Source organism: Drosophila virilis, chromosome 5 (assembly GCF_030788295.1).
Source record: "Drosophila virilis strain 15010-1051.87 chromosome 5, Dvir_AGI_RSII-ME, whole genome shotgun sequence".
In the NCBI taxonomy this organism is placed as follows: Eukaryota; Metazoa; Arthropoda; class Insecta; order Diptera; family Drosophilidae; genus Drosophila; species Drosophila virilis.
Genome location: NC_091547.1, coordinates 2,160,289 through 2,172,424, shown reverse-complemented (window position 1 = coordinate 2,172,424; position 12,136 = coordinate 2,160,289). Strand labels below are relative to the sequence as shown.

The 12,136-nt window shown below is 39.2% G+C and overlaps 4 protein-coding genes and 1 long non-coding RNA gene across 5 annotated transcripts in view; all 5 read right to left on the bottom strand.

Moving 5' to 3' along the window:
* Positions 1–12,136, bottom strand: part of LOC138911374 (uncharacterized) — a 37,527-nt gene that overhangs the window by 4,324 nt on the left and 21,067 nt on the right. The window lies entirely within an intron of this gene.
* On the bottom strand, positions 2,194–3,727 carry Gr57a (Gustatory receptor 57a). The gene is made up of 2 exons (XM_002059406.3): positions 2,542–3,727; positions 2,194–2,482 (listed from the first exon to the last, which is right to left on the bottom strand). The coding sequence occupies exons 1-2, from the start codon at positions 3,688–3,690 to the stop codon at positions 2,366–2,368; spliced, it is 1,266 nt and encodes a 421-aa protein (XP_002059442.1). The 5' UTR covers positions 3,691–3,727; the 3' UTR covers positions 2,194–2,365.
* On the bottom strand, positions 4,070–4,907 carry LOC116650864 (uncharacterized). Its single transcript, XM_032435753.2, has 4 exons — positions 4,830–4,907; positions 4,607–4,765; positions 4,367–4,540; positions 4,070–4,307 (listed from the first exon to the last, which is right to left on the bottom strand). The coding sequence occupies exons 1-4, from the start codon at positions 4,881–4,883 to the stop codon at positions 4,089–4,091; spliced, it is 606 nt and encodes a 201-aa protein (XP_032291644.2). The 5' UTR covers positions 4,884–4,907; the 3' UTR covers positions 4,070–4,088.
* Positions 5,848–6,612, bottom strand: LOC6635818 (uncharacterized). Its single transcript, XM_032435752.1, has 4 exons — positions 6,562–6,612; positions 6,342–6,500; positions 6,109–6,282; positions 5,848–6,051 (listed from the first exon to the last, which is right to left on the bottom strand). The coding sequence occupies exons 1-4, from the start codon at positions 6,610–6,612 to the stop codon at positions 5,848–5,850; spliced, it is 588 nt and encodes a 195-aa protein (XP_032291643.1).
* LOC26530665 (uncharacterized) lies at positions 7,052–7,676 on the bottom strand. The gene is made up of 3 exons (XM_015168887.1): positions 7,530–7,676; positions 7,299–7,472; positions 7,052–7,243 (listed from the first exon to the last, which is right to left on the bottom strand). Exons 1-3 carry the CDS (start codon positions 7,674–7,676, stop codon positions 7,052–7,054), a joined length of 513 nt encoding a protein of 170 aa, XP_015024373.1.

The following is a 12,136-nucleotide window of genomic DNA, read 5'->3' as shown; positions in this document are numbered from 1 at the left end:
TGGCTAACATTGTTTATATTTATGTTATGTATATATATAATAATATATAATAATTATATATTGGATTGGTTGAAATTTATTTAACTGTAGACGCTCATTAACATTTATCTGTAATGATTAGCAGCGCACTTTCATTAACATTTTTATGTCATGGTTAACAACACACTCTACTTAACATTTACATAAAAGCGTACTATTATGTTAATTATTATGTCTTATGTCAACTTATAACAGTGAAAATATTTTATAACTAAAGTGTAAATTGTCCCGTATAACATTTATTTAACAGCACGCTTTCCTTGAAACGTTTTTCACATAACTATTACATGTAATAGTGGCAGTTAAAATGCGCCCAAATGCTATGCTAAAAAGTCGACTATAAAATTGTAATTTCCATGCGCGAACCCGTCGAAATTTTCTATTAATTGCGGCTTTTTATTTGTAGAAATCAGAAGTGTGCGGTAATTAAGGCATAAGTGCACGCAATTAATTTGCAATTAGGCTCATGCAATAATTTTTGATTATTTCTTGTGGTCTGGATATGCCACAAAAACGCCTCAATATGGTAACATGCCACTTGGCGTGGCATGCAGCAATTAACGCAAATTATATCGCCGATATATGATTGCATTATGCTTAAGCGCCGTCAGCCGGAGGCCGCAGGACGGCAGCTAGTGGAATGTTTTGGCTCTGGAATAATGGGAAAAACTCGGCATGGTAATGAAACAAAAGAATGCCGAGAGCGAAAAAATATTATTCAATTACGACAATGGTCATTGGGAATGTTGCAGCTTCTCCATTCTCCATTGCCATTGATGGGCGTAAAATATGCGTTGCAATAAATACTTGAGGTTTCCTTTGGCCCAGCTGCTCCTCAGCCGCCCACTCAATAAATTCCCCACAACAGTAACAACAACAACAACAATCCTGTCCTCATTCACAATATTCGATTGAACGACCCAATAATATTCATTTTTTTAAGAGCTTTCCAATAATTGCGCACAGCGCATAACAAAAATCAACGAATTGCGACGGCTTTTGTTATCTGGATTTATGCCATGCACCCAACATGAATATGAGCTCTATTTATTAGGCTTATTTCGGCTGCAAATTGTATGTGAAATAATGGCAAAAAGGATATTTGGATCAACAGAAACGGCAACAGGCATTAGTTTCATGTGGGACTCTTCCTTTCGTATTGTCCTTCCAAATAATTATGTGAAACAATTCTATATATATACAACTTTTTGACAGCTTATCGCTTACGGTTTAACCCAAAATTTAAACCGATTTTTCTATGGCTTTTAATTTTGAATAAAGTTTGATTCAGCATTTCAGTCCAAATTTTAAGCTAACATTATTTGTTTGGGGCGTACATTTTTGGTCTTAAATTTGCCCTGACCTCGCAGCAACCCATCGATAAATTTTGCTCAAATTGCTTTCTATTCTGTTTTTCATTTGTTATATTTCTTTCTATACAATGTGCTCTAAGTACATGACTTTTATGAGCCAAAGGAAGTGCATGACAAAGAATTTCGCATGCACTTTTTGTTGCATGCATTGTGCAATATTTTCGTATAAAACGTTTGTCAAAGGACGGATTTAGTTGAAGAAACTGCCAAAGGCAGACACAATTAGAGAAGAAGCTGCCCTGCAGCGACAACATCACTTTACTGGTCAGCAGTGGGCGTGGCACTGCCCTCCCCAATCCCGCACACCTGCTCAATAAAGCTGTAGGCTGCTGGCCGCATTGATAAAGCCTGGTGTCGGCTGGCTGGCTGGCTGGCTGGTTGGCAGCGACTCGCTTAATTTGCATAAAATTCAAATAAAATAAACGACAAACATTATAATCATTAGCCTGCGACCGCCTCCTGGGTGCAGTCCAGGCAGTTCAACGAGCAGGCGGGACTTTACCCAGTTGTTGCCCCCGCCTGATTGCAACGGGCGGCCCGTCCGCTGGGGCACGCTGACATATTTATGGAGTTTCTATGTTAACGAGCCGTAAATTAATTTAGCTAATGATATATGCAACACGGCAGCAAAACGCGTTACCGACGAGGGATGGACGCGGGCTCCAAGCACGGCTTTAAAGAAAATGTGCTAGACTTTTTTATAACATTTCCATATAACAATTGCTTTTATCGGGGCTTATGTCCGAATGATATCGATAATTCGAGATAGGGATGACATTAACTGCGATACACATATATATTCATCGATATATTGATAGGTTAGGATTTAGTGAGATTAACTATGGTATTTAGATAGTATTCAATGATTGAAGTGCCTGGGCTTTACCCTAGCCTCTCGTAGCCTCCCGAATAAATTTCGAGGCCCGCGCACGGCAAGCGGCCATCTCTACCCATTAAATGCCTATCCAATCCTGCAATGCGACTTTCTGCTGTTCGACCTGCTCGCCCAGCTTCTGTATCATGGCAAACGAGATGAGCACCAGCAAATAGTTGAACACAATGGACGTGTACTGAAAATGTACGGAAATTTTAGACGCACCAGCCGGACCATGACACGCGGCACACTCACCAGCGTAATCACGGTCTTGTTGAGCGCCGTGCTCGTGCCGCTGGTGAATTCGATTTTGAACTGCACACGCCAGCGCATAATGGACTCGACCAGCTGCCTGATGGCAACACTGTCCGGAAACCAATCATCCAGCTGTTCCAGCAAATGCAGACACTTGCGTCCCTCGTCCACGCTGTGGCTGCAGTAGACTGGCCCAATGAGCATCTTGTAGAAGGGCACCAGCAGGCAGATGGACAGAAACCCGAGCAGCATGAGGCCCATATCGTCGCCCGGCTCTTTGTTGTTGTTATTCTGGTTGTTGTCGTTGGAGCGCCCGAATATGATGTACAGCTCGCTGGTGCTGAGCGTAAAGTCGTGCGCCATGGCCGACCATAAGCTGAGACTGTAGACCCTATTGATTTCCTGTATCAGATAGTGCAGCTCTTTGACCATATCGACCAGGCTGCAAACGCGTCGTTCCAGCAGCTGCGGCTGTCCGCCAAAGCGCCTGTGGAGCAACTGTGGCTGGAGCAGCTGCTGCAGCAGGCGAAACCGTATGCCAAGCAGCTCGGCCAGGCTCATGTGCACAAAGCCCGTCAAATGCGGTCCGCTGGTTATGATCAGGTAACACAAAGCGGCGGGCACCACAATGCCCAGCTGACGACCCTCGGCCAGGCTCGCCAGGCCCGTGTTCACAGCCCCAAAGTACAGCACGGCGACCATGGAGAGCACCAGCATGTGCTTGCGCAGTAGCTTGCCATAGTTGAGCCGTGCTCCAAAATGCCCGATCAGCTGTTTGTCCAGCTCGGCCAGCCGCTGGTAGATGCGCAAATGTCGCTGTGCCCAGGCCTGCAGCGACAGCATTGTGAAGAGGAACACGAGCGTTGAGATGACCAGCTCCAGGCACATGATGCTCAGCACCAGCTTGTCCAGCCGTAGGACACGCTGACGCAGCAGCTGGTTCTGCAGCAGGATGTGCACCGTGCCGGCCAGGCCCAGCACGGCCAGGCAGGCACAGCTTAGCGAATAGAGGCGCGTCCATTTGTTCATCACAAACCGGCCGCCGCGCTCAAAGAAGCCGCTGCAGCACAGGGCGAACTGCAGTCGGCTAATGAGACTCACGCATTCGTATAGCGTTTCCGGTTCCGGAAAGCAATAGAAAATGGCCATGCGAAGAATAAATCAAGTCCAGTTCAGGCTCGGTCGACGCTTCAACAAACATTGACTGGCATCGTGTTGGCGTCCGCAATCCGTGTGCGTGCATAGATAATCATCTAATTAATAGCTAATTGTCATATTCCATGCTTTAATAGAGCTTATGGTATATATTTGTGGCAGAGACAATCGAGTGTAGTCGACTGCAGAATACCCTCGTTCTCGTTCCACTTTTAGAATATCGATAAATATAGATTTTGATTTTGGGAGCCAATGCAAGGGTTCTTCTTTCACTCCTTGCCCAATCAATATCACATTATTTAAAATTTCATAAATAAAATAAAGTATAAATATAAATGTGAATCCCTTTATTTCTGTCTTAAATACCAATTTATTGTTAAACCCTATTATTATTAAATGCTCGGCATAATTATAGTTGAATTATTGGGTTTCTTTCTTTGTTTAATGTTGACCATTTCGATGGCTTGCAAATAAATCTTGATGAGGCCAATGGAGTCGCTGGGCCTTTCTGAGAAATTCTCAGTTATTTTAATGGAAAACGCGTAAAAGCCTAAAGGAAAAGTCGGCAGAAAAGTTTCATCAATGTTCAAGTTCCGTGCGATCAGATGATTCTGTGGATCAAAAAATGTCTCAGTGCATCGAAGTCTGGGACTATTTAACTGGATTTTACCGTGATAGGGCAAGTATGATTCACATTCGTATAGATCTTCATTACTTTACGCACAATCGGTGCATAGGGCAGGTACTTTCTGCTGGACAGCATATCGCACGCATTGAATGTAACATTGATGAGAAACGGATGATATTGGTTGTTATAATTCTTTTTGAGCACTGCGATTTCGATCTGCAAGGTGAGTTATGTTCATTTCAAATTGATTTTTGTGTATAAACAAAGCCTAGCTATGTTTACCGATGTGTTACGCAATGGCAAAATGAGATCACAGTCCATTTGGGCAACTGCCTTATTCCAATTGATGGCCTTGATGAAGCAGGAGATGTTCTCGACGCGTTTCGGATTGGCGATGCACTCGATGTTTTTCAATTTATACACAATCGTTGGATCGGTGCTCTATAGAAGATAATGTGCTCACATTATTTGAGCAATCCATTGAATAAATCTCATTTCACTTTACCACTCTTCCGACAAGCACAAGGCACACGATTATGACAGTCAGGGGAAGGTTCATTGCGACAACTGCCAACTATTCGAATTATTTCAACTGATATTTATGTATATAGATAAATTGATTTTCGTTTTAAATGTGCGTCTAATGTGCTTTTAATCGAAATATTTAATGATGCGAAAATATCGCGTTTCTGAGCAATAATATTTTATATTAATTTCACAAATTTGCGTCTGACTATGTGCCAAACTGAATGCGTATGAAATCCGGAAACATACTACAAAATAATATACAAATTTAAAGAGCTGATTATGTAAAGTTTATTTATCGCTCCCGCTCAACGCAACGCAGAACGCAGTCCAAATCGAATACAAACTAAGACCTACTTGGTAAATAGTTCGGAATATTTGACTTATACGAGGCAGAGTAGAGACTCTGCGCATAATACTTTGTAATGCCTGTTGTAATCAACACAGAGGACCTGGAACTATGCATGGAACAACAACCAAGAAGAGTCGATTTCACACATAACTAACTTATAAATAAATATTAAGCCAGGTATAATTCTAAGGTTATTCAAAGAAATTGTCTTAAAGGAAAATCTGCTCGTGTTTTGCTAGAGCCCAGCCCTTCTATAGCTCAAAGCGCTTTTCGCTTAAACAGGAATCACAAAGTTGTCTAATGCGTCTCTCATATTAACTTTTCCCATAAAAGAACAATATTATTTAAATTTTAAGAACAGAGGTAAAGAATAGTCGCATTTCCATTTCGCAAAAGATCGCTTTTACTTAAGGTTTACTTCTTAAATGGTTTTAATTATAAGATTACATAAACCGGTTCTTGAGCAATTGTTAAATCCCTTGACAATAAAATACTAGATGCCATATTAATACTAAAAAGGTATCCATCTCAAGGTTTTCCTAATATATCCTTGACATAAATGAGTACAATGACAATCCTCAAGCCTCGATAAATGATTGAGTGTAGATTGAATTAAGGTCGAGCACTCTTCCAATTCTTCATATATTCATATAGCTTCATTTGTTCCCTTTTTCTTTTTTGTTTTCACCATTTCCCTAGCTTGAACATAGAATTTTATGACGCCAGCGGTTCTGCTGGGTCGATCCGCATAGTTCTCAATGACTTTCAGGTAAATTTGATAGAAGGCCAAAGGGAATCTGGGCAAAATATTTTTATCAATGTACAGATTTCTTGCGATTAGATGCCCCGGCTGGATAAAGAAATAGATATTTGATAAAAGCTATTCAAGCCAATCTAATCATTTTACCATTATTGGACAGCTGTGATTAACATTCGTATGTTTTTTGAGTATTTTCCAAAACATCGTGCCGTACGGTATGAAGTTTCTTTTGGATATGACATCGCACATATTCACGGTCACGTTGACCAGAAATGGTTGATATCGATTGTTGTCGCTCTTCTTAAACACTTCGATTTGCACCTGTGTGTTCATTGAACCCTTTAGACTGGCTTATACATGTGTTTCTCTCATAGGCTTACCGATGTGTTTGCCAAAGGTGTAATGAGATCACAGTCCATTTGGGCAACCGCTTTATTCCAATTAACCGCCCTTATGCGACATGTCGAGTTTACCGCGAATGCGGGATCGGGAAAGCATTCTATGTTTGTGGATTTGTACACTATCTGGGAATTGGCTCTCTATAAAAAATCTTTGCATGTTATTTGATAAAAGATTTAAGTAATTTCCTCAAGGTTTTACCATTTGCGAGAGGTGCGAAAGGCAGAGAATAACTACAAATGTTAAGTGCATAGTTACAACTGGCTGAATTAGCCAAATGTGCCATATGTATTTACAAATATATCTTTATTTAAAAATATTTAATGGAAATTTAACGAGTTTTTAATAGCCACAATTGCACTGCTAATTGTTTTCCAAGCTAAAAATATGATATTCAGAGCCATGCAATTATTGTTAGAGTGCAAGCTGAGCCTACCTCACTTTCTTACACAATGTACATAATTATGCTAATATTATTATTATATGAATATAACATTTCATTGAGCTTTGCTTAATAACCACACATACTTTTGATATGCTTTAATCGGAATGGAACAAATGCTGGGCATAAGCAAAAGGAAGATCTTGGTATGTAAAGTAGTTAAATTTAATGTTCTATATATCTAAGTCGTATATAAACTAAACATAACTTTATATAAATAGCATTAATTAAGGAGTTAAGGTCGAGCACTTAATCTTGTCCCTTTTTCTTTGCTTTGACCATTTGTTTAACTTGAAAATAATACTTTATAATGCCAACGGATCTTTTGGGATGGTCCATGTAGGTTTCTAAGAGTTTAATAGAAATTTTATAGAAGCCCAAAGGGAATCTGGGCAGAAAGCTTTCGTCAATGTACAGATTTCTTGCTATTAGATGCCCCGGCTAAACGAATAAACATTTGATAATATTTACTTTTAAGTAAATTAAAACAATTTACCCTAATTGGACAGCTGTGATTCACATTCGTGTGTTCCTTGATTATTTTCCAAAATATCGTTCCGTATGGCATGAAATTCCTTTTGGATATGACATCGCACATATTCACGGTCACGTTGACCAGAAAGGGATGATATCGATTGTTGTCGCTCTTCTTAAAAAGCTCTAATTGCACCTGTGTGTTCATCGAACCCTTTAGACTGGTTTCTATACGTTTTTCTTGCCTGCTTACCGATGTGTTTGCCAAAGGTGTAATGAGATCACAGTCCATTTGGGCAACTGCTTTATTCCAATTAACGGCCCTTATGCGACATGTCGAGTTTACCGCGAATGCGGGATCGGGAAAGCATTCTATATTTGTGGACCTATACACTATCATCGAGTCACCGCACTAGAAAGTGTCTATGCTTATTATTTAATAAAAGATTTAGGTATCTTTCTAAGTTTTACCACTTGTGAGAGGTGCGAAACGCAGAGAATAACTACAAATGCTAAATGCATTTTCACAACTGGGTGAATTTGTTAAATAATTATATCAATATAACTGTCTTATTTATGTGTGCATATTATATATAATCGAAATTTAACGCGTTTTTAATAGCAGCATTGCACTGTTAATTGTTTTTCGAGCTAACAATATAATTTTCATGGCTGGGCAATTATCGTTAGAGTGAAAACTGAGCCTATCTCACTTATTTACCGAATGTACAAATTTTACAAACAATGAAGTAAACCAAATTATATTATTTGGAGGTAAATGATTATTTGTCTGGCAATGTTGAGAGCTTTCTGATTCTTTGATCGCCTGACTATGCCAATGATTCAAGCAGATTTGTATACTTATTTTGCTTCAAATTTGTAGTTTAAAAAGTTTGTCATAGTCGAGTGTACCTTGCTGGACAATACCCTGTACACAGCTCAATCAAATAGCTTCTAATTCTTTGTCCGACAGCGTTTCATCAATCGAATCGAGCGCATAGTTGAAACTGGACTGAAAGAAAACATAGTTATCAAGCTACTATGATGAAGATAGCGTATGCTATTAAATGCATGACTAATTATACCCATTGAAAATAGATGAACGGAGGTATATTGACGTTGTGCAATGGACGTAGACAGCTCGAATGACCACATCAAGTATATAAATTCATGATCGAAAGGTGAGTTTCATATTTAGATTGCGTTTTTTTGGCATAGCTCGAAGTTTATAAGAGCTAGATAAAAAAAACTTGGAACGAAGGGATTCGCACTTTTTGGATGCCTACTCCTATTCCCCGCGGAATAGAAAACTATTCTCTCCAGAATCATTCTCGAAGGTAGAGCCTTGCGCTTATCGGACTATAAGCACCGAAGTTATTCAAGACTGCATTTCCCATAGATAGCATGGGCTCAGCTTGCAATATGCTGGCTTGCGAGTGTGTACATATGTAAGAGCAGCTCGGCGCCGGTTACAGGGTATCTCTTAGTCGGGCACGCCTACGCCTACTACGCTCCTGTTTTTGTCGGCTGGCTGAATCCGGACATCTGATATTATGTTAAGCATATGCATTTGGAATGCATTACATACAACTCATTAAGTCATATTTAAAAGGATTTCATTTGTTTTAATGTTATGAGACCCTCCGGACGAAATATGATAAATCAATGGGCCCATGATAACGAACTAACGGTAATTGTTCTGTTTGGCTAGTGGCTGATGGCGGCTGATGGCGGCTGATGGCTCGTGGCTTAAATTAAACAATGTAATCCGTGAGATTATGGCCACTGTCAACGGATCTGGCGCTGTTCCAAAAGTCGCTGACGTAGCTGACAGAAGTTGATGATGCCAAAGCGTTGGCGACACGTGCAACACTGCCACGCCCACAGCCATGCCCATGCCCATGGTCGCGGCGAAACGTTAACGGTAACTGCTTCTGCCAGCAGGCAAAAAGTATTGCATAATTTACGGCTGGGCAAAAGCGGAAATATTGACACGGATATGCCAGTCAGTATGGCGTTGCCATTACGCCCGGCGCCGGCGACGCCATTTTGTCTGCCTTAATTAATTAAACTTGATTAACGAAAATTTTATGATTGTCCACTGGCAGCAGGAGGCAATCAATCATGCCCTTGGCCGCCAGGCGGGCAGCTCCCTCTGCGCGCGGGTGTGTTAATTATTTTGCATTAAATATTTATGAGCCCAAAGGGCCCAAAGGGCTGGCTAACAACAACAACAACAACAACAACTAAATGAAAAGAAAAAAGTGTAAAATTAATTAGGCGTGCGACAAATTAACAACTGACAACAAAAGCAACAACAACAACAACAACTGAAGAAAAAATCGCAATAGTTTATAAAATTATTGTTGCACGTTTTGGCTCAACAGTTGACTGCGCACAACACGTTCTTTTTTCTTTTTTTTTTTTAGCTCAACTGTTGATTTCACGGCCCGCTAACTCTGCAGATAAACAACTGAAATAACATGCATACTATTTCTTTTTTCAAATTATTAAAACAAAAGAATACCCTGGGGAAAATCATAAAAAAAAAATACCCTCAAGCTAGTTTGAAATAAATACAAATATAAGAAACAAATTTATAATGTTTGTATGGAACATTTTTGTGGTTTTTTAGATATTATATATTGTTCGTTTTTGTATAAAAAAAAATACGTCTAGGTAAAAAAACATATTGATTATTTGTGAAAAGGGTATTCGAACTCCGACATTCTGCAGTCTGTTATTTAATGCTAACAAAAATATGTTCATTTTAATTGAAATATTTATTAACTAAATCTTTTCACTTAAATGAAACCAAATGCGACATATGCACAATAAGTGCAGCTAAATAAATGCTTAAATAATAATTAATTTTATTATCGGAAAGTTCTAAGTCACTGAACAAACACTAAATCGGACTATTAGACTAAAGCTTTAACCAAGTGGTAAATAATGAAAAAGTTTTAGTTCAAAGACAGCAGTTTATAAGCTGGATTTGAGTGTGAAGTCTTAGCTATATGCAGTACCTACATTTGAAATTAATCGGATCAGATAAAGGAACTATATTTTAATAAAGCTAAAAATGCTTTTAGCTTTATTGGAAGCGACAGAACTATGCAAACTGAAGCAGATAAATCGAAAGTTAAGTAAACAATTGTATTTATAATAATTAGGCTGACTAAGCAGGCGTCATGCGTCATTTAGTCAAGCAGTTAATCAATAAGCAATTATTCGGCACGTATTAAGGGTAGGATGTGAAGCTACTTTCGAAATCAAAAGCTTAACAATGTTTATCATAGTCCAGCCATCATTAATGAGCCGAAATTAATGATGAACGAAATTGAAGAACTCTCGAGTTGCAGCAATAATTATAATAATTTAAGCAACGTCTGTGGTGGAGCCTTCAATAGTTAATGACCAAGTTTGGCTTGGTCGAGTGCTAATTCATGGGGCTTTGGCCGTGTCAGAAACTTATTAAACAAATTTGCACATGTGACAGCTGACTAAACTGGCTAACTGACAGGCTGACAAACGGACAAACGGACAGACGGCAACGAAAACATTTTTTGGTTTGATTCAATTAGCGTTAATTTAAAATGCCAGCATGCGAGTAAAAAAATAGATACTTATATATATACACATTTAGTGGAAAATGCAACCCCAATTTTCCACATGACCCGCATCAAAAGTGTTGTTGTTTCTGTGATTTCAAGCAAAGTGTTGATTTGGCCCTATTCGGGCGGGCTGCTGTTGCTGTTGTTGTCGTTTAGCTGTCACTTTGCCAAGCGTTAACTGATCCATGTGAGTCGAAAATGCCAAAACAAGAAATGAAACAGCAAAAACAATTGGAAAAATTTATTCACTGTCTGTGGACTCTATTGAAGCAAACTGTGAACAGACATGGGAAAAAAAGTGGTACAGCGACCTATAAATATACACAAATTTGCTGCGCAGGCAGGCTTGAAATATTATGGGCTAGACGAAATTAACCGGCCTTGCATGGCTCAAATGAATAATGCAAATGTTAAAGAAATTAGTATTCAAAATGACGCCCCAAAAGAAGCTCTAAATTTTATTTCTTATTATGCAATAATTGAATAATGAATGCAGATAACAATTAAAATAGATAATGAATTAATAATACAAATTGACAACCTCTCGCTATTATTAATTAAATTATCTACAAATTAAATAATTAATTGAATCTAATTGTTAATGCAATATTATTTTATATTATTGATTAAATGTTCATTATTTACTATTCGACGCGGTGAAGGCTCTTCAGCAGCTATTCAGTCAGTCGGGAGGATTTCACTTAAAATGCCAACAAGAACAACAATAAAATGCTCAAGCGTTTTTCTGTGCCCAGCTCATGTATGTTCTATGCAAGTTAAACTCTCGCACTAAGCGCTACAAATGAGCTTATAATACGTATACGCACAGTGGTGCACAGCAGGTTGGCAGCATAATTTTTATATCATCATCATTGGCGGCAAACTCATAAGCGGCAAACACATGCGGCCTAAATGCACCATGACAAATGCTTGAGCTGCTTGCCAAACATGAAAACACATTTGTCTAGCCGCAGGCGGGCCTTCGCTCGGGTGTGTGTGTGTGTGTGTGTGTGTGTGCGTGTGTGTGTAGCGGGTATTTTAAAGGCAGCGCCTGCTAATAGGCCAAGCATTTGTGCGCACTTGCCAACTGACTGCGTCTAAATGCCACACACGCAATTAAATTAAATAACACCATAATTAATTACAGTGTATCTCACACGAGCCAAAGAAAAACAATTCCGTTGCCCAACAGTCTTGATTTGTTAGCAACATTCGGTGGCACGCACTCGCCTTGCCACAACGAAAA